Consider the following 21,927-nt stretch of genomic DNA (forward strand, 5'->3'; position numbering starts at 1 on the left):
CTCCGTCTATTCTAGAGAGATTTGGAAATATTCTCACTGCACTCCCAACAGCTGAAACATATCCGCCGCTGAAACATCCATCGTTAAATACTTAATGAAGCTACTTTAAAATCTCACATTGAGAAATTGGAGCCGCTGTTCCATCTTTAATTTGGCAATCATATGCATGAATTAACCCCTTCACTGCCCTGCAGCACAGAATCTTTGCAAGGAGTTTCATAAACTGTGCCACAAAATGTACAGACCAGAAATCACTGCAGTGCAAACGGCACAAGGTATATCAAACAAAATGATCTAAGATTACCACTATGAATGTCCATACCAATATATACAAATGTCAAATATTTACCACTGGAGAATAGTGTTTTACCATTTTAATCAACACAATGTTCGCTATTAACTTAGCCTGTGTTATAGCTGAATGGTTCTAACTTGTAAAGCAAATTCCTTTTTTAAAAAAAAAATTAAAAACGGAATACCTTATATCTACTGAAAAGTATTTAGCATCAGAAATAATTATATTAAAGCTAATTATTAGTGCTATTTCGTGAGACGGTTTGAAGCACATCTTTTCAAGTAATGAACGGGTTAATGATTACACAACTAAAGGTACTATAGAGGGTGTGGGATGGTACAGCCATGCTGTGTGTGCACTTACCAGGGAGTTGCTGGTGGGAATACGTGTTGTATTTAACCCAGCCAGGGAGGGGAGGGTCTGGGACATCCAGTTAGAGATCATTGCCATAGTGCTGAGAAGAGCACCCAGTGTGAGGAGAGGAGAGTCCATCCTGGGGAAACTAATGAGTTTTCATAGTGACTGATCAGCACCAGAGATGGAAAGAAGAGGGAGGAGTAACTGCAGAGAGGCACAAACAGCATCCAACAGGAGAGTCTGCTTGGGATTCTGCACTCTCCTTGTAAGCTCAACGCACACTCATACTGAACATTTGTCAGTAAACATTCTAGAATACTTCCTAATACAGCCCACAGCACACAGTTTACTGTCTGGCAAAAGCGTAACACACACATTTAGAAATATAAATGTCATGTATCATACATTAGCTTACAAATGGTCATCTTTTGGACAAATAGTGCCTTTTGGGATCCAAATTGCTCTGTTTCTTTTGCTTTGCCTTCTGCAGCAATTCTGTGTTACCGTACGTGCACTTAATGATCTTATAAGGTGAGTATACTAGGAGATTCCAGTGGATACAACAACTATACTGTATAGCATCTGTTTATTCTTTGCAGATTTTTCTTATGCATTGTAGTCTTTATGGATTTTCTCTTTTTCAGCCTCTTAAACTGTGTGACTGACAGATTCTACTCCTCTTACACTTCAGCATTTTAAATGTAAACAAGCTGTGCATATTGTTTATTCATTTATACCCTAACATTGATAATAAGATGATTGTCAAATCTTTTAGTGATTTATCTGATGTATTACTACATAGGAAGCGGAATTTAGTCAAGTTATCAAGTGAGATTGAAAAGAGAGAAGCAAAGTGTGGGCTTTGAAAGTACCTTTCCACCCTCTCCCCTTTTCTCTCTCCCCTAAATCTGACTTATAAACCACAATAGGCCATGGTGGAGAGTCAGCTCTCATGAGTTTGGCCCTCTCTTCTCTTATCTCCTAGTCCTCTTTATCCATTGTCATTTGATCTAGTTGTGTCTTCTAATGTAGTTACTTTCTCTATTGTCTCTTCTTGTACTGAGTTTTACGGATTCTATTGTTTCTCTTGCCTCTTACTTATCTGCTTATATTTTGTTGATTTGTGTGGTTCTGAGGATTCTGTGGCACCTTTTAAATAAACTTAGATGATGAATTGAAGATGATATAACTCTGGGTGCTCCAACACCACCTGGATTAATAATCCCCCATTAATAATGGCTATAACTTTATTACTGTTTGCTCTATACTGCTCATTGCTTTCCTCAACCCTCATCACTGCTTTCCTTTCTCAACAATTGAACCTCCATTAGTAATTCATGGTAATGACAAAGGAAGTTGCTCTTGGAATGAATACTTGCTAAGCACATGGTGAGCATTCCCATAGACCTTCATTGTAGTTTTAGCATGTGTTAAACACTTCTAAACACTGAAAGCAAACATTGAAATGGACATGACTTAAACACTTGTCAGAACTTGTGTGTGTGTATAGGTTCATTCTCTTGCATCATATTTTGGACTATAAGTTTCAAAGTGTGTTTAATGGTCTTTAAGCATGCATGATAAATGCTTAAAAACCTTGCCTGTGTACGAACACACAACAGTAGTCTGACAAGGAGAGGGTTGAGTTCAAGACAGATGTCACAGCCATCTAGTCCAAAGGGCAACAGGGTTCAGACACATCCAAATTTTGAGAAGTTGTAGTTCTTAAGATGCTACGTGGAGATGAAGCAGTAAGTATATCTAATATCAAAATATATATATTTTGTGAGATTTGTTTTTTTCAGTTGCTTAATAATGTTTCCCTTTTAGATCCTTAGTAACAGAGATTAACTTGAGGACACAGAAAAGCAGCATGAACAACTGTAAAGTTCTGCTGTCTCATCAACACGATTTATGGACCTGCCTGCACAGAGGCGGAAAGCCACCAGCTACCTAAGAGTTATGCAGGAGCAGCTAACCTGCATCAAGAATAGCAACTGCTGAAGCAGAGGATGAAGAGATCTCACATTTTTTAAGTTTAATTAATTACTTGCAAAACAGCCTGTCTGAATGTCTGATTAATTAAACAAAATGTTAAATTTAAAGTTAAACTGTTTGTCTAATGTATCCACCACATACACCAACATAATCCAGTAATCTAAGATTTGGGCCTATACCACCATCTATTCTCACACCTGCACCGTACTTACATCCACCTACAGCTGCACTACAACATACGCACAGTCCACAATAATAGCATACTGCAGACAACCCACACAAAGCCCAACATACGTCTCCTTCCACTTACACATCAAAGGTCTCAAAAACCTTTACAGTTGCTTATTTGTAAATAGAAACTGTCAGTTGTTTTGGCTGCTAATTCTGGCTTCTTGATGTTAATTATATTTGGTAATTGTTAATTAATTTATATATATAATAAATACAATTTATTTACAAACCTTGATTTATGTTAATTAAAAAATCCAAATTAGCACAATTTTTTACACAGTTTTTACTTTTAATTTTTATAACAACCATTTACTTTATAACAACATTTACACTAATGTAAGTTCTGTGGCATTACAGAAACCTCTATAGAATAAATGCCACAGGCACATTCCACTAAACCATGTGCATGACTTAGCTAGTAAATGAAAGCTTTCTTAGATATAGCTGTATTATATGGTATCGAACAAAAAGCTTTTTCGATAACAAACAAGGGTATTCCTGTGGCACCCCCATGTAGTTTTGGGTTTGGAATTTGCACCTTCCCTTCCATTTTTCCACCACTGATTACTCTCCACATATCCTCACTAGGCTCTGGCATCGCTCTGCTTTTCATGTAGCTGCAGAGGACTTTGCAAATCTTACGAACAATTTCACAAATTGCCATCTTTCCAAGTAAGTGGATATGGTGGGAAACAATATTATGTCCAATTGCCAAATACCTAAATTAAAAATAGGTTTTTTTAAAAAATTAGTAAAGGATGAAACATTTTCATATTTAAAAAAATAATTTACATAACTTCTTAACCCTCAACCCACCCATTTTTTATATTGTGAAATATTGACTCTTTCTCATGTGTCTAGTATACAAAGACAGACCAAGGCAGATATAAAATTTGTATACTTACTATCAATACACACTCGTAAAGGTACAAGCAATTTAGAGAAATATCTACATTTTATTTAGAGTAAAATATTCACGGAACTGTAGCAAATTTAAGTAAAAAATTCCACCTAAATTCAATGCTATTATAGAACACTCAAAGTCATAACGGGGATAAAATAGCACTGATAAACGCAGCATTTTAGTTTTAAATTCGAAACTACTGTGATAGTAGGAATAATTAACCACCTATGGAGAAAAAAAAAAAAAAAAAAAAATATATCAGAGCCAGTGGTAAGTCCCTTGGCCTGTATAAAAAACACTTCTTATGATGGGATACGGTTTTGGTTTTTTTTTATTGAAAGCCCGTGAACAGTGCTATCGTGTACTAAGTGCAAGAATTAGGTGAAAAAACAAAAAAACAAAGGGTGCGGAAATGGCCCTCCTCTGAAGAGGAAAAGCCCTAATCCCCGACCTCGAAACCAAAAAGTCCCTTAGGGGGCAAGGGTCTTCAGACCCCCTTCACTGCAAGGCTAGGGGGGCCCTTTTGTCTCTGGGATCTGCCGAAGCTTCACTGAGGGCATGACAACTATCCCACTGCCGAAAGGGAGGGCAGCAATGGGGTTCATGGGGACCGGTAATCTCAGGGCAACATAGCCCCCCTAGATCTTCATGGAAGATCGGAGCCCATAAGGGCTTAGCAGCACCCCTAAAATCTGCGAAACAAAAAACACAAAAGTGAAAGTGACATACAAAAAAGTGTATTACTATAAAAATAAAAAGTGCTGAGTGGGTAAAGCTATTATAAAAATGTTCTCGCCCAGCCAAAAGGATAGGGCAACGAATAGAGGTGGTACATAAAAGAAAGTGGTATAAGGCATCAACAAAATCACGTGATTTAAGGTTCATGACCTGTGATTTATTGCCCCCCAAATCGCCACTCCTGGGGCACATTAGTCCAAGGCTTTCAATGCCCCTTACCCGGCCCCTGGCCAGAGGACCAAGCACAGCTCTGCCGCAACTGCACTTGATCTTAGCCAAAAGGCTGCTGTTAGGCTACCTATACACCGTCAGGGGCAGACTAGGCTGAGGGGCAGGGGGGCATCTGCTCCCCAGGCCGGTCCCTTAGTGAGCTACCTTGGGCTGGGTCATTGGGCCACCTGCATTTTTTTCCATTAAAATAGGCTGCTGAGTCGAGTCTTGCCCCCCCGGGCCAAAATTTGCCAGCCCTCCCCTGTACACCGGCATTAAAATTCTGCAGTTCAGATGCATATCTAGCACAAGGTAGACACATGGATGTAAAGGTAATAATAATTTAACTGGTAAAGCTTTTTTATTAAAATCGTCATTTAATTTCTGTACACCTTATGTGCATCAGTGAGTTTCAGAAACTTACATTCATTTCAATGGGAGCAGATTGTAAACACAATGAGATGCAGTCAAGAAGTGTTTACATATGCGTTTTTTTAACAACATAACAACTGATGCATGTGTCAAAAAATGAGCATATTTGTAGGAGTATCCAATGATGTTTATATGCATTTTTACTTGCAATTTAACATGCAATAAAAATGAATTGTACATGCCAATTTGTACGGAACCTTATACAGGTAAGACACTGCGAGTGGTTTCTAGTATCCTTTCTTTACCTGTAGAGGGTTCATTACAATGTAAAGGGTGTTTGAAAAAGTTGGAACCAATTTGAAATGGCTATATCTCTGCAATCACGAGCTGCCCATGAATAAAACTCTTAACACTTAAAAGACAGAGTTTCAAATCACTACCACTAGATGCCTCTCCCAGCACACCAACAGCCCCTAGCCTCAGTCATTCGCAAGATGGTGACCCTACAACAAAAGGCATTTTGCGTTCTGCAGTTCAGCAAAACTGAATCCGTAATTGCGGTGCAGCATGCGTTTCAACGGCATGTTGGCATTGATCCGCCAATGCCAAGGAGCATTCGTCGTTGGTTCTGACACTTTGAGGAAACAGGTTGTTTATGTTAGGGGAAGAGCACAGGTTGACCATGCAATTCAGTGGGAAATGTTAGAAGAATTCAAGAGAGTTTTCTGTGTAGTCCCCTCGTCGTGTCAGCCGAGGACTTGTGATCCCTCACACAGCTATCTGGCGTGTGTTAAAGCGACGTTTAATCATGAGGCCGTACCATTTGCAATTGGTACAGACTCTTAATGCAGATGACAAAGGGAAGTGTGTAGAATTCAGTGATGCGATGTTAAAGAACATGGAAGACAACAGCTTCTTACCGCTTTTGATTTTTAGTGATGAAGCAATTTTTAATGGTAAGTGGTAAAATTAACAGTCACATATGGGGATCTCAATCTTGAAATGCTGCAGAACTAGCTCCTTCCACAACTTAATAAAGAATGTGATGACTTCACTTTTCAGCAAGATGGAGCACCACCGCATTGGCACCTGCAGGTTCAACGTTTTCTAAATGACACACTGCATCAACGCTGCATAGGTCGCACGGGACCCCAAGACTTGGCACTATACTCTTGACCCCCAAGATACATTACAGCCTGTGACATTTTCTTGTCGGGATACTTCAAAAAACGTGTGTTTGTGCAACCATTAGCGACTGATCTGAATGACCTCAAAAACAAAATCACAGCGGTGAATTCACTGGATGAAGACACTTTGAGAAGCGTTTTGGAAGAATTCAACTATAGTCTCGATGTTGTATGTACAGCAGGTGGAGGGAACATAGAATATTTATAAAATGGTTACTAAAATTTGATAACTCATTAAACGTTTTTACTTTTTGTGTAATTATAACAATCGTGAAATATATTGCTTTGAAATTGGGTCCATGTTGGGAAATACTAGTTATAATAATAAATTACCTTAAAAGGTGTCTAGCATCTTATATAGATATATTAGTCCTCATGTTGCTGTCAAGGTTTGGCATTACAATCCCCAGCAGTGAGAGTAGTCATCCTGGTATAATCATGACATTTTTGTGGATGCTTCTACAATTCCATGAGAAGAGTGTAGAGTGCTCCTTGCTGAGACATCAATGAGTTACCTCTCTGACATCTTAGCTGATAAATGCACTTTTCTGTTCATTACTACTTCCAGGGCACCCAACATTATCATTAGCACCATCATGGTGTAAAAATTAATCTTGGAATGAGCATAAACACATGAAAAATGTTTAAAATCCTGCAGCAACAATTTGTACACACTCTACCAACAAACCATTTCCTACAATTTCATATGCTGCATTTTGGAGGAAAGTATATAATTAACATCCTCTGACATAGTTGTATGTCAGAGGATGTTGTGATATATGTTTACCTTCCAATACTCTATCTACACAGTGCTAGATGCATTAATGACCGTGTTTTGCCATTGTTATAAACACACATCGAGCATTCTATTAAGGTGAGAATTTTCCATGCTTTAACTAGCATTTATCTTGCAATGTTTTTCAATTCCTGTGTGTACAAGTGAGATTGCTGCAGACGTTTTAATAAGATTAGATACTGTTTGTGTTAACTGTTTCATTGTTAAATGTTGAATACATAGAAACTAAAAAAATTAAAGGAAATATAAAGAGAAAATCATAATAACTATGATTTGCAAATCATTTCAGTACCGGTTGCATACTATCACTTTAGGACCTTCCTCTTTATTCATTTCAATTGTTCAATGATTCTCCTAAACTTCTGCTCAGTCAATCCTCATTTAAATCTTAAATTAAAGATGGGAGTGAGGGGACATTGAGCCTATCTCAGTAATGCCTTTTAAATGTAATCATTTAAATATTTCCCACAAAATAAAATCTTATTTCGCATGTGTGACCCAATGAAGAAAGCAGGAGTTTCAGGACAGGTAAGTGCTACTATAAAATGAATATCAGTGGTTGCAGACAGTGGAGTATCTAGAAATATCAGGACCACACAATGACATTTTAAAGGTGCCCCCATGTTCTAGGGATAGACACCATTGCCTCCTCTTGCTGTCTGCAGCGCTGCTGCTCCCCACTCTGCAATTCCTGCACGGAGAGGAAGGGAACATTTGCGTTCCCTTTCTCTAAGCAGAATTTACTTGCTGAATCAGCACTTCATAATAAATAAATTGGAAATGAACCCATCTAAACAAAATAGAAGACAACTAAAAAAATGTCTATTTTCCTAAGAAAGCACTGTAACAAAATAGACTTTTTTAAAAACATTTTAAAAAAGGACATTGTGTAAAAATGTTGTTGTTCCATCAAATGTATTTTTTAGACCTTTCAGATTGATTCGCTAAGTGCTTTTTTTCCTTTAACTGTTGGATTTTTGTAAGACTTACAGGATTTTTTAGCTTGATTGGGAACTGTCAATATATATGAAATACATTAAGTATACAATAGGCAATGTGAAAGTCAATGGCAGAGAATGCATTGATGTATAATTAGGAGAAGTCCCCCGAAAACTGCCATCTTCAGAATATTACCAAAACTTAAAGTATCATACCTAGTTATTATTAGAGGATTGCAGCAGACATAGGAAATAGCTGCTGCAGTCCCAGCATCTTCGATCACAGATGTAGACCCCATAGATGTCCTTATTTATCAAACTCTGAATTCGGAGCTTGACTCTGATACCCAACGCCATCTGAAAATGGCCTTAGCCATTCTATCATATGGGGAGAGTATCACAGGAGAGGGATCTTTGGATCCCTCCCTGAGAGGCTTCGTGTTTCTCCCCTCCTTCCTATCGCAAATTGTGCAAAGCTCACGTCAGAACCTAGAAGTAATATTATTACTTTTGATCATATTACTATAGACTATGCACCTGGACAGGCTCCTATCGAAGCTGCTGTCCTGGCTGAACAAATGTAATAAATGGGCATATTAAATTATTTCTTATCATTATGTTTAAAAAATTATAATTAACATAAGGAAAATATGATGGGTCATAAATAGACCCCCTATATGAGATAAGAATGTAATTGTTTAGGCGGTATTTCTAGTGCACACCTAATTTACTCTCTGAGGGTGGTATTACACATATTCAATTAGCCACGTTACTCGCAAAAATAACGCAGTGTTAAAAGTATTACCGTACCGCAGAAATCCGGTGTTAAAGGTACCGTAATAACGGTAATTACGCGCACTATTACCGTAATAACGGTAATAGTGCACAAGCCGCGTTACTTTTGACAGTAACGGGGCCAATTGAATTTGCCCCAAAAGGTTTTATTGTTGCATTTTTTTCCTCCATGTCTTCCCTAGGCTATGTCACACAATCAGATTCATATCTCTGACAGCTTTTAAAAAACTGCATGCAGAGTTTAGGGCCAGTATATAATGGGCATCGGTACTTGATGTGATTGTGGTGGGCATAAGGCTAGTATGCTGGCCATAGAACACTATATAATGGACAATGGGGTCTGTATGTGTCGAGCATGAGGCTGTTACGATGGTCACAGAATAGTGTACACTGTTGTACTGGCCATTAGATAACTGTATGTAAAAGGCTCAGATATATAATATTAGATGAGATCTTGATTTAAGAATAGTTAACATTTCTGAAAGCTAGGTGATATTGCCAGATGACATCACGTGGAAGCAGTAAGCAGAAACAGTCAAAAATCTAGGTATATAAATTTTAACTTTTATGAGAGTTCAATTAATAATATAACAAGCTAGTTGTCTTTGGATTATACCCATGCTGCAAGTCCCAGTTCAGTTTGGGAGTGCTAGAATTTTATATACCTGTAATAAAAGTTATATTTTATAAATTATTGGATTTTTTTAGTGTTCCTTATTTCAGCTTTGACTTGCTTTTAAAGGATCAGTAATATTATAGTATTACTAAACTCTAACTTATGTCATGTTCATTTTTTCTTTATAAAGACCATGACCTCTACGCCTATAGCTAAATGTGACTCTTGTGCTGCATGATGTCAGCTACAGAACTATTGCACTACTGTACTTCCTGACCGCATCATGTCTTCTGAAGGAGTGGTACAAATATAAATAAGGCCATATTTGCAAACCTTTAAAAATAATTTCAGTTTGCTGCTGAATACAATATGCAGATGAACACTGTCGGACCTATTTATTAAAAATCAGTGATAATGATACCTGTCCATCGGCCCTTGCTGCAGCAATAGAAAATCACAGGCATTTATTAAGTAAATATCGGCCAGGCAGCTGAGGGAAACTCAGCTTTCATTGTGACACCAACCCGGAGCTGCATGGCTTAACATACTACTTTCCAGGGCCAATCTCAGCTGGGTTAGAGCATGTGGGACCCATGTATTCAGTTCATGCATGCACAGTGGATATGAAAGCCCATACTTGCGTTTTCAGTTCCACTAATAACATTTTTTTTAATAGAATAGTGTAAAAATAACTAAAAATATTTTACAAAACTAAGTAACTCTTTGACAGATAGACCGTAGGGGTTTTCATCCTTTAATAAACAGCCACGTGCAACTCTTAAAGGAAGTGGGGGCTACCTTGGGGATCTTTCTGTTTGTGCAAGAGCCAGGGGGAGCAGATGGGCAGCAGAGCCATACGTCCACTCTGATCACCTCATCCCACTTCAGAAATCAAGACTTTTCCCGAGCTGCCCCCCTGCATTGAAATGACCTTCCACGCTCCATCCGTTTGTCCCCTAACCTGTGCTCCTTCAAACGGGCACTCAAAACCCATCTCTTCCTTAAAGCCTACCAGCCTTCCACCTAACCCTCTCTCTATGCTTGATCTCATCTCCTAGCTCCTCCTCTGTAGAGTTAAGCGCTTGTTCCCCTCCTCTGACTCCCTTTGTGTCGGCTGTCTGTTTCCCCTCCCTTTAGGATGTAAGCTCTTATAAGCAGGGCCCTTCTCCCTCCTGTCTCTCTACCTTCTCTTCTGCTCCAACTCCATTATATTTGCTTTACCTGGAGTCTCTGAAGTCTTGGTATTACTCATTTATTGTTCTGTACTGTTATTCCCTGTACTGTCCATTGTTTATACTGTGTTCGGCGCTGCGGAAACCTTGTGGCGCCTTATAAATAAATAATAATAATAATAATACTTGTGAACACTGGCCTCCCTTCCTCTTCCAGGAGGAGAAATTGACTTTTTGCCGTAAGGGTGGGGCCAGATTGACGCGATTCACAGCGAATTGCATCATTGAGGCTCCTATCCTGCCAACTTCACTCGGAAATGGGCAGAAGGTGGGAGAATTGCCTGCTGTCCCGGGAGTCCAGGAGACCTACCTGGAATTCGGGAGTCTCCCGGATATTCCGGGAGAGTGGGTAAGTATGGGCAGAGTAGAGTGAAGGATGAAGTCAGGGAAGCTTGTTAGCTGCTGCTAGATATATATATATATTACAATCTACACAATAATTGCATAAAGGTCAGACACGAGTCATGTAAGTGAAATCAAGAAGGAAAGAGACAGTGAGGAGGCGTGATGATGTAATGGAGGAGAAGCCAACCCCAGCTTATATAGAACTCACAGCAAGCACGGCTAACATTTCCTTTTCATTGTGGCCAAAATAACTGTAAACATAACATTACCAAAGAATATACTATATAATATAAGCCTAGTGGCGTGTGTTAGTCTGTGTGTGAAAAAAAAAACAAAACAAGCTGCAGCGCCATCTGCTGGGCAGAGTTATACACTGACCTACTAAATTCTTAGCATTATCTAATATTATAAAAGTAAAAGCCTAGCGGTGTGTGTTAGTGTGTGTGTGTGTGTGTGTGTGTGTGTGTGTGGAAAAAACTATTTTCTCAGAAAGGGCTCATCCAATTGACCTGAAATTTGGTATACTGACATTATTTGACAAAAAAATTAGAATAGTGAAGTCAGTTTACTACCCCTCCCACGGGGGGAAGGGGGGATGATGGAAGTTAAGGCTAAATTTACGAGTTGAGGGATCAAACTCATTTTCGTGAGGTAATTTTACCTCATGAACACACATTAAAAAGGGCGCTTGCGTCGGGAAGTAACGCTCTTCCCCTGAGGAGGCCTGGGCTAGGCCCAAATGCATGACAAGAACCTTTTTAGACCTTAAGTAGCTTGATTTGACTAGAATGCATGAGTATCATGCACGGGTTAACTTGTCTACTATATAAAAGCCTAGTGGCGTGTGTCTGTGTGTGGAAAAAAACACCAAGCTGCAGCGCCACCTGCTGGGCAAAGTTATACACTGACCTACTAAATTCTTACTGTGTGTTGAAAAAAAAAACTCAGAAAGGGCTGGAATTTGGTATACTAAGACGTTTTTAATTTGTTAATTTAATTTGTTAAAAGTGTTTATAAAGATTTTAAAAATATATATATATATTTCTTGAAGGAGAAGTGACAGTTGGGAGTGGTTGGTGGTTGCCAGGGGTGACAGAGCGAGAGGAGTGTGATACTCAGGACCGCTGAGAGAGATCCCTGTGTCTGGATAGACATCTGGATAGATGTGGCGATAAAGATGAAGGATGAGGTGATGGAGAAAAATGATGAGGTGGTGACATGTGGACAAAACCACGTTAAAAAAGGGCGCTTACGTTGGGAAGTAACAGTCTTCCCCTGAGGAGGCCTGGGCTATGGCCCAAATGCATGACAAGAACCTTTTTAACACCTTAAGTAGCTTGATTTGACTAGAATGCATGAGTATCATGCACGGGTTAACTAGTAGAAAAATATACAGCTATTCATATGTAATATATACTCATCCCTAAACTGATGCATATTCAGTATGAAAATGCTTTGTATAACATTTGTAAATATACACTATTATAAAGTTTTCGTAACCAGGATTGTAACACTATTAAACAGCAGGTAAAAGGATCTATTGATCTCTATGATGTGCCGTGCATGCTGTCCACACAGACCGCAATGCAATATGCAGCATGGAAATGCCCATGAGAAAATTCTGTTTGAATCAGTTAATTGCACTTCAACAGAAAAACTGTTCATCTGAACAAGCCCAAAAGGCTCCCCGCTCCATCCGTCACCATAATGTATACAGGAAGTATGAATGCATAAAATATTGCTACATAATGGAACAATTGTTTTCTCAAATATCCTGTGTTCTGATAAGCTCTAGAAACTCAATTTGTAATTTATGTTCTGTGAACCTCTAATACACCTATCATCAGTGTATGAACAGGTACTTCCATGTAAGATATAGAACAAGAGTAAAATTTAGAAGAATCAATAAATTGTGATGGAAAAACTCAAGGGAGAAGATTTACTAAATTCTAAAAAGGAAAAATGGAGGTGTTCCCCATCAACCATTCAGATTCTAGCTATCATGTTTTAGGAGCTATTAGGTAAATTTACCTCTAGTACAGCGAATGGGCTTTGTATTTTGAGTAAAAATTTAAATGAACAAAATACAGACATAAATGCTACTCTAGTAAAATAATAAAGAGAATTCTTTGAAAAACAGAAACAAGGCCCTGGGGGTAAATTTATCAATCTGCAGGTTTGTGTGAATTTATTAAGACTGCTATAGACCCACCAGATTCTAATTATCATTCATTTAGTACATTCTACAAAATGACAGCTAGAATCTGATTGGTTGCTCTAGGCAACATCTCCACCTTTTCAAAGCTGCAGCTTGATAAATTTTCCCCTACTGCTAGTGCTTCCATAGAAGGACCGAAACTTCTGTACGAGAATCAGTGCTGTATTTTTAATTAACATACGTAAAAAGCAATAATAATAAAAAAGACTTTTTCTATTGAAAAATAGCACTCAGGATTCACCAATTTAGCAATAGGGAAAGATTTACAGTCATTCCCTTCCTTCCCCAATTTGCTACTAACATTGTCATGGACTTCTTAATGTGGGGCTGGTTGCTTTTGAGATGTGAGCAAAAAGTTGTGGCCAGGTGGAAGCTCTAGTGGTCCCCTAAGCAGCGCTGCCTTCATCCTCAACAGGAAGTATGGCGGCAACAGCTCCTGCTCCCTTTGGTCTGGAAGAGTGGTATTGTGCAGTGACAAAGGTCCAAGTCCACTTTCCAAGCCATCATGGCATTGAGATGAAGAAGCCGACAGCCTCACGAGTAAGAAGCTGTTAGCTGCTTCTCCTCCATGTCAGGGGCAGATACTCTGTGTTGGGGCGCCATGGGGACATTAAACACACTGGATGAGTAACAGCTCCTGCTCCCTTTGGTCTGGAAGAATGGCATTGGGCAGTGACATAAAAGCCCAAGTCCACTCTCCTAGCCATCATGACACTGAGAAGCAGGCACTCTGTGTTGGGGCACCATGGGGACATTAAAAACACCGGATGAGTACATTCTAGGCTTCTAACCATTGCCATCCTATGTAACAGCCTAGGTTTGCCTAATGGCAGTGCCAGCCCTGACAATCACAGGGGCCCTTCCATGCCTCTTATGCTCTGCAATATAAAGACAGGACCCAATGAATTGCAAGTGACGCTCCTTACACCAGGGTCTCTATTAAAACTATTTTTTTATTTTTTTTTAAAAGTCATTATCTGGACTTGACGTATTTTTCACCCTGGATCCAAATCATGACCCAAAGTATTCTTCCACAGTCAGGACAAATTTGAGACAAAATACAAAAGAATCAGCAGCTGAAAGATGCCAAAAAGGCCTAAAATTACCAAAATACCAAATTGGCATATTTACCATTAATTATAGCAACTCATTTATTAACAAAATACTTACAAATGAATTGTTAAAATCATAATTTCAGGTGAGTAACAAGTTGTCTTATGAATGGGGAGAATAGTTAAGACAACTAAACTCTGGGAGATCTGCTAATTTCTACCATGGTCAAACAGTTCAAAATCTGGTACATTACCTAGAAGTCAGGATCAGCTGCTATTATATGAAGCAGCACATGATTTGCTACACTATCTGCATAGACCATATCCACTAGGGTAGATGGATCCTAGAACAGTCTTGCTCACTGTACCCAGGTACTTTGAAGTAGGGGTAATTATTGAAAGTCAAGATAGAGGCCAGTGCTACAGTTTAGAACCATAAGTGGTCGTCCAGTTTTGGAAGACCCTTGCTTCAATAGTTTAGTGCACCATTAGTACATCGGCATGTCGCTGCAGCCATTTTTATAAAAAGGAATAAAGCCTTCTTTTCGTAACAGCCATGTCTGGGTAAGTAATTTAAACCTGATTAGGCTAGAAGTGTAAAACTAATGTGACATCTGAATGAACCACAGCAACTAATCTAATCATGTGCCGCATTAGTTACATTTTTTCTAGACTGCTATGGATGGCCATGATGCTCCTTCAGTGACTGGAGAAAGACAATTGGCTGTCCAAATTTGACATGACCGTAAGACTAGAATATAAACAAGTGATATGATGAAATAATTGTTTACCATATTATAAAGAACTACACAAGAATAACAATTGACCATAGGAGATAAGAAGAGGGTCCGACCTACTGTATAAATGCATGTATCTTATTTTTCTGCCTATTTATTTCTATAACAGATGTATCACTTGCGCCTGTATTTTCCGGAAACCATAAAAGTTGGTAAAACTTTCTGCAGTCCCCTGAGGTGTTCGTACTCATGATGCTCTGTTAAACTAGTTAGTTAGGTATTTAGGGCAGTAATCAACTTTACAAGTATAAGCAGAACCGCTAGCTGTGCCTGGCAGGCCTATAGCTGTGAAATTACCTTCTACAGAGCCCCCACCGCATGGGGAAGATATGAGATTCTCAGCAAGTTACACAGGCAGCTTATTGATTTAGCAAAAGAAACACAGAAAGTTATAAATCCGAGAGTCTTATTGGCTCTGACTTTTGCCAGAGGGCCTGGAGCAGGAGGAATAAATTTCACAGCATTGTATGTATCCCGCTCAGGGTGAATAATAATAAGAGAAAGCCCTCTCACTTTTTATACTGATGGACTTGCAAATTACAATTGACACAAATTATCTATTCATGCTATACTTTCATTTGTGATTTAAAGGGGGGGAAATCATGCCAGAAACCTGTCAAATTGAAGCCTTTCCTCCAAGGATAAATTCAATAAAATAAGTTTAACTGTGATGATTCTCTAACCATAATAGTGATATTTTTTTATGTGCCTTTTTTGCTGCAAACTTGAAAGATGTGAAGATGATTTTTCATAAGTTAGACCCTGCTTTATCTAGTTTCAGGAAAATTGCCAGTCTGGAGGAATCCGTTCTCCAGCATGGACATAAATCTGATATACAGGATAACAGGGTACAGACTATGTAATGTAGGCCTTTGTGGCCCCTTGGTACACTAAAGAAATACTACTAGGGGCCTACAAAAAATCATGAATTATTTGTATTAATAATACAAATGAATAGATTACCCCACTCACACACAATATAACCATGATATGTTAAATATTAACCCATAGTCCATATATTATAATTTAGAGAAGGGACCTATATTACACCTTGAACCCCCCCCCCAACTTTCACCTCACTGTAGTATAAATTAGATCCTCCAATAGTGCAATGATACATTGCAATCCAACTTAAATTTAATTTAACACACTCCAGTAAGTTTTCTATTTTGCATGTATGGCAGCCATGTTATCAGTGTTATCCTACACAGAATGCTAAAAGCCTCTCCAAAATGAGAAAGCGGTTCTGGATTTTCCATTTACATGTCAGCCCTAGATGTCAATACCCCACCCACTGGGTTTATAGAGTATGACACGGGCTTGTGCTGACAGTAAACATCCACCTACAGATAGACTGTTTCAAACCTGTTTGGCCGATCTGTGCAGCATAGGTTGATATATATTCTGGAAATAGTACAGCCTGGATGCCTAATTATTCTCAGTTCTACTGATCATATACAGAAAATGTAAGAATCGGTTTAACCCACGCATACCTCTCCTATCTTATCTAAACTAGGTTTCATACATACATTACATTGTGATTTTAAATCAGCTTCTACTGACCCTATTCTATAATTATATGCAAATGATTCACATTAACATACATAGCAATGTTCCAAGCCTGACCATGGGGAACAGAACACAGCATCACCGGGCCGCATAGTAAAATTATGCCAACTTGTAAAACCAGATGGTGGCACCTACTGACCATTTTTCAGGCACTGCTCTAGATCCAACTATGAGAGGTGCCATCTTAATGATGTGACCACCTTGTACATAGATATTTAATTAATTACCTGACAGACATGTCATCAAATCTTGGGCTTGCTCACTGTAATTATCATTAGAATAAAACACATGGAATAGGAAACAAAACTTTTTTTGTGTATCCTGAGAGCAAGGCAAATTCTAAAATATTATACTCTGAAGTATTGTTTAAAGACTACAATGTAATCAAATAATGACTTTTGGACACGACTGTCACTTCTATAAATTATTTGGTTAGTAGAGATGCACACGTATACCTAGGACCTATTAGATCATCCATGCGTAGGGCAGTTTTAGACACTAAAATTAACAAAATGCTGATAGGGGTGAATCATGGGCATACAGCTGACTTTCCCCATGGGGATTTAATGCACTGAGGTTTTAATGTGACTTCACTAGTGGGTTGAGGTCTGGCATAGGTGTAAATATTGATAACGAGATTGGTTTAGGATGGATCACTTGTATTGGTTTAGGATCATTGGGTTAGCTACATGTTTTCTGACCTGAGCATCATTGTTTGTCAGCAAAGAAATCTGAAACACACTCATACTTTAATAAATCTAAAATACAATATGTATCATATTGTACCTGCTGTTGTATTTGTATTATGAAGTCTGAAATAAAACTTGTGAACGTAGAGAAAATACTAAACGTGCGGACGATGAGACGTGATAATGTTCACTTCCTTGCAACAAGTGCTCACAGATATGTTGCTTGCTTCTCTTATTAAAAATACCGTATGGCATAGTAATTTTTGAACATAGTAGTTTTGTCTTTCAAACTGAAAAATGTTGTATTTGCATTGTTAATTTGAATATCTTTTACTTTTGAATCAGGACAAACACTTTATGATTGACAGCGCATCAATTGCCTAGACACCTGTGTATCACCTGAGAACTGCTGACCCCAGAGAAATCCCAATCTCAAACAAGTAAATACAATGGACTATGAAGTGTCCAGTGCTCAATCAGGATGAAATAGTAAATATAACAAACATGTAATAAATTGTAACCAGGAATCAGAGTACTGCAGTAGTAAAGAGAAGTAACTGTGTAATTCCAAGCTGATGTGCAGACAACATATGGGATAACGTTATGTTCTTAATAATTGACCCTTTACACAAAGAAATGTCCAGTGAACCCTAACTTAATGGAACTCTCATTGAGTTCAATCAGCATCGATCAATGAAGAAAGGTATAAAGATATATAAGTACTAGCATCCAGTTCCAATAGTATGGATAAGGAATCTACGTGTGCATACAACCAGTATGAAATAAGTGTCCTGAAATATGGAGCGGAGTTTAAGTGTAATAGGTAATCCATGTAAAGTGTGATAGTGATGCGAGCCTCTCCTTTGGCGTACCGATTACACCTATATTTATGATCTCCCAACGTGAATGTATCCTGTTCCCCTCATTGTTAATTCTCAGAAGTCCAGCTCCCTACTTGGATCACGGATTGTTGAATACACTAAATAAATGAAAACTAGATAGATAGAGGCAAACACAGGATTTGTAGAGGGGGGTTCCACACCACGCCGCCAGTGGGCGTGACCATCATGCATGGGGGCGTGGCTATAATTTTAGCCAGTGCTTGGCTGCTTTCCAACTCTTCCTATCCCCATAATATACATGGGCAATGCTGTGTGGACTACTGTTAGGTGCACACAGCTCTCCTTTTTCAAGCAGAGCCGTGTGAAGCAGGGAGCAGGGTCCAGCCACCTCAATTATACAGTGCCCCAGACTTTGAGGGAGGTTTACAGGCACTAGGAACCCCCCCTCGATTTGCCTATGATAGGCAACATCTCCACTTTTTCAAACCCGCAATTTAGTATATATACCCCTTAAACATTTCATACAGGTTAAAATCCAATGTTTATTTCCAGTCATTTTAAATTGAATTGTAAAAAATCAAAACATGTGTGAGCAACAATAGATTGAATACAATCACATGATGCTACAAAATTCTAAATCATGTTATGTGAAACAATGGCATACATTTTCCAAACATACGAGTGCAACATGTTTTCCTAAATTAAAAATGTTTCTAATCATATTTTAAAGACAATTGGTAATTCTAAAATGTTAACAATTGTTGTGTCTATGGAGTCAGTCTTAGTGGTTACTAGAAAGTGAAAAACAAATTACATTATCTCTCCTGTGATAATACTGCTCATAAAATTGTTGTTTAATCAGTGAGACAGAACCATTTGGCTTATACGACACATTACACATTTTTTTCGTCTTTCTCACTTTAGATAATGTTGTTGATATGTGTAATCTCCACCTAGCTGTTCATAGATGCAAGATAATGAAATGGCTGCAAGTGTGAATCTCATTTTGGCAATTTTTCAAACTAGTTTGCTATTCTTCCAGCAATGCGTTAAAAAGTGCTAAATCTTGCTTGAATCTTGTTTAGGCTTGTTAAATCTTGTTTAAAAGTAATTCAATCTACCAGAATATAACAATCTAATTTCCTTATGCCCTAGAAAAGTAATGTAATATTGCATATTGTTAAAAATTATTATATTAAAACATTCCATGGAGATCTCTGTGCCCAGACTACTGAATATTTACAGTAAAGTGAAGGATCTCCCTACAATTAAAATACCTACTACTTTGTTGCTCAACGGAATGCCCAGAATTCTAACAGAAAAAACCGGCACAAAATACATCACTTCCCCAATCCACTTAAGGCATACAGTGCCAATGGTAATGAGAAAAAGTTAAATAAAATGTAAAACTCTCAAAGGTATGGAAATGTAGGGTATGAAGAAATGAAGCAACACTGCACTATTTTAAAAGTACATTGAGTGGACTCTATTACTGTTCTAGCCTAAAGCTGGGTACACACTACAGAATTTTCCACCAACTTTTTATGCCGATCGATTTTAAATGCGACCGATGGTCCAATCGCTCGGTCCATGGACTGCATATACACTAGCCTTGTTTTAGAAGATAAGGGGAAGAGCGGACTTCTCTTTAGCGACTTTTTCCAGCCATGTTGTCGTGAGCAATGATTGCAATTTTGTACAAATCGGAAGTTTATACACACTACACAACGGAAACGAGATTGGAACCAAAATATTAAACGGTATGACCAACCAAATGAGGCGACAATCGTCCATTTGGGCAGACTTTCGACTATCGTGTCACTACACACACTAACCCGACTTTTGAACGAGCGGTCGTATGTCGGCTGATTGAGCAGATTATTGGACGAAAACCGTGTAGTGTGTACCTAGCTTTAGAATGTGCTAAAACAAATGGTTTGCTTATTTAAAACTACCAGCTTTTAAAAAGATCAACTCACTGATAGTTATATAGAACAGGCAAAAGCAACCTCAAAATGTCCTTTTTCTTTTGCCCTGTGCATAACAGTTGTGAATTTGTAATATAAATTGAACCAGTCTACTTCTCCAATAATGACCTGATTTTCTATGTTACAGTATAATGACCACTTCTGTAAATTAGCACAGTGTGTCCTTAGGGTTGCCAGCATACTATGTGGCATGGGGGCCTGAGCAACCAATAGGCTGACCAGGCTGCATCCTAAGGCGCGGGATTCTAGGGGTCGCATTGCTGATGGAATTACATTTTTTGTCTCCCACATATTTTCCTTCTTTACATTTCGGTGGCTAGGCTAGCTTGAATGATTGGGGCTGTCACTGGTCTTGAGGGGGCAACACCGACAATCATTATTGCCGACAGGCAGCAAATCCGACTTCTCTTAACTGCCTGTCAGTGCACCTGCAGTGTTTAGTATGGCGAGATAAGAATAACCGCATCTCACGAGGACTGTCCGTAGCCACGTTCACAGGCAGCTAGGAGCAATTGGATTTCCTACCAGGCTGCCTGTCCCAAGCAAAGATAGCTGCAGTGCTGGAACTTGAGAAGAGAGCAGAGCATAGCGTCACAGGGCCTGATCAGCCAGATGAAGGTATCCAACATGATGGGGGGCTGATTAAGTGACATATAGGGGGATTATTAAGGGGCTGATTAAGTGATATGAAGGGGGTTAATTAAGTAACATGAAGGGGGCTGATTAAGTGACATCAAGGGAGCTGATTAAGTGACATCAAGGGAGATGATTGACATAGAGGGGGCTGGTTAAGTGACTTGAAGGGGGCTGATAAAGTATCGTGAAGGAGTATACTTAAGTGGCTGATTAAGTGTCTGAAAGGAGAAACTTTGTGGAGGGTGGACATGAACTCTGCATTGTGTGGTGGTCACAATGATGTTCTCTATATTGTGTGGCGATCCCAAGAATGTTCTCCGTACTGTCTGGCGGTCACAAGAATGCTCTCCGTGCTGTGTGGTGGTCACAAGGATGTTCTGCGCATTGTGTTACAGGCGCAAGGATAATCTCTGCAGTCACTAGAATGCTAAACACTAGATAGATGGAGCTGGTAGATGTTTGTATTTGATTATAGCTCTTTGAAAACAATTATTGGCTATATATGCCTGTGTGATGGGTTAGTTTTTGCTGCCCGTAATGGTGTATTGTGCTTGAACTAAAGAACCTAATCATTCAGGGTTTGTTAACATTTTGCATTAGAATACATTGTTTGCATGTTGCTGAATAGGAATGTAACCATGGGGGGGGGGAAGACTACGTGTGTATTAGCCTAAGGGGGCTGAAACCCTCCATTGGGTTAATACACACATAGTTAGGTCCTGCTGGCCTGGCTAAGGCCTGAACCGACAAGTGCAGCATCACCACAGCAAGCAAGGTTTAAATTTTGCTATGGCAAAAGGAATATACAGTTACTTAATGCACCATGCATCATACACTACAGTGAACAGTCATATACTTTTGATGTAATATGTTAAAAATGGATATATTTATTAGGCTGTAAAAGTGGATAATGTAGCTTGTGCGATATGGTTAAAAACATATACTCCATATACATACATAGCATGGAACATAACATAGCAAATTACTAAATTGTTTGCATAGTAAGTACCGTAACAAGCCTGTAGTCTAGTGACCACATACAATAAAGAGCCTACAATCTAGTGACCACAATATAATTCCGAACCCATATTCTGATGAACCCACTATAATGAAAAGCCCATA

At 38.8% G+C, this 21,927-nt stretch overlaps 1 protein-coding gene across 2 annotated transcripts in view; it reads right to left on the reverse strand.

The window, feature by feature from the left end:
• OLFM3 (olfactomedin 3) overlaps positions 1-21,927 on the reverse strand; it is a 171,999-nt gene that overhangs the window by 77,835 nt on the left and 72,237 nt on the right. Inside the window, exon 1 of one of the 2 annotated variants that reach the window (XM_075182559.1) lies at positions 659-818. The exons of the other annotated variant lie outside the window; for it this stretch is intronic. Coding sequence (XP_075038660.1) covers positions 659-787 — 129 coding nt within the window. The 5' untranslated portion in view covers positions 788-818. Of the gene's footprint in view, positions 1-658; positions 819-21,927 lie in introns of those variants that run through there. 2 annotated transcript variants of the gene reach the window in all.

This window comes from Mixophyes fleayi, chromosome 8, assembly GCF_038048845.1.
Source record: "Mixophyes fleayi isolate aMixFle1 chromosome 8, aMixFle1.hap1, whole genome shotgun sequence".
Lineage (NCBI taxonomy): Eukaryota > Metazoa > Chordata > Amphibia > Anura > Limnodynastidae > Mixophyes > Mixophyes fleayi.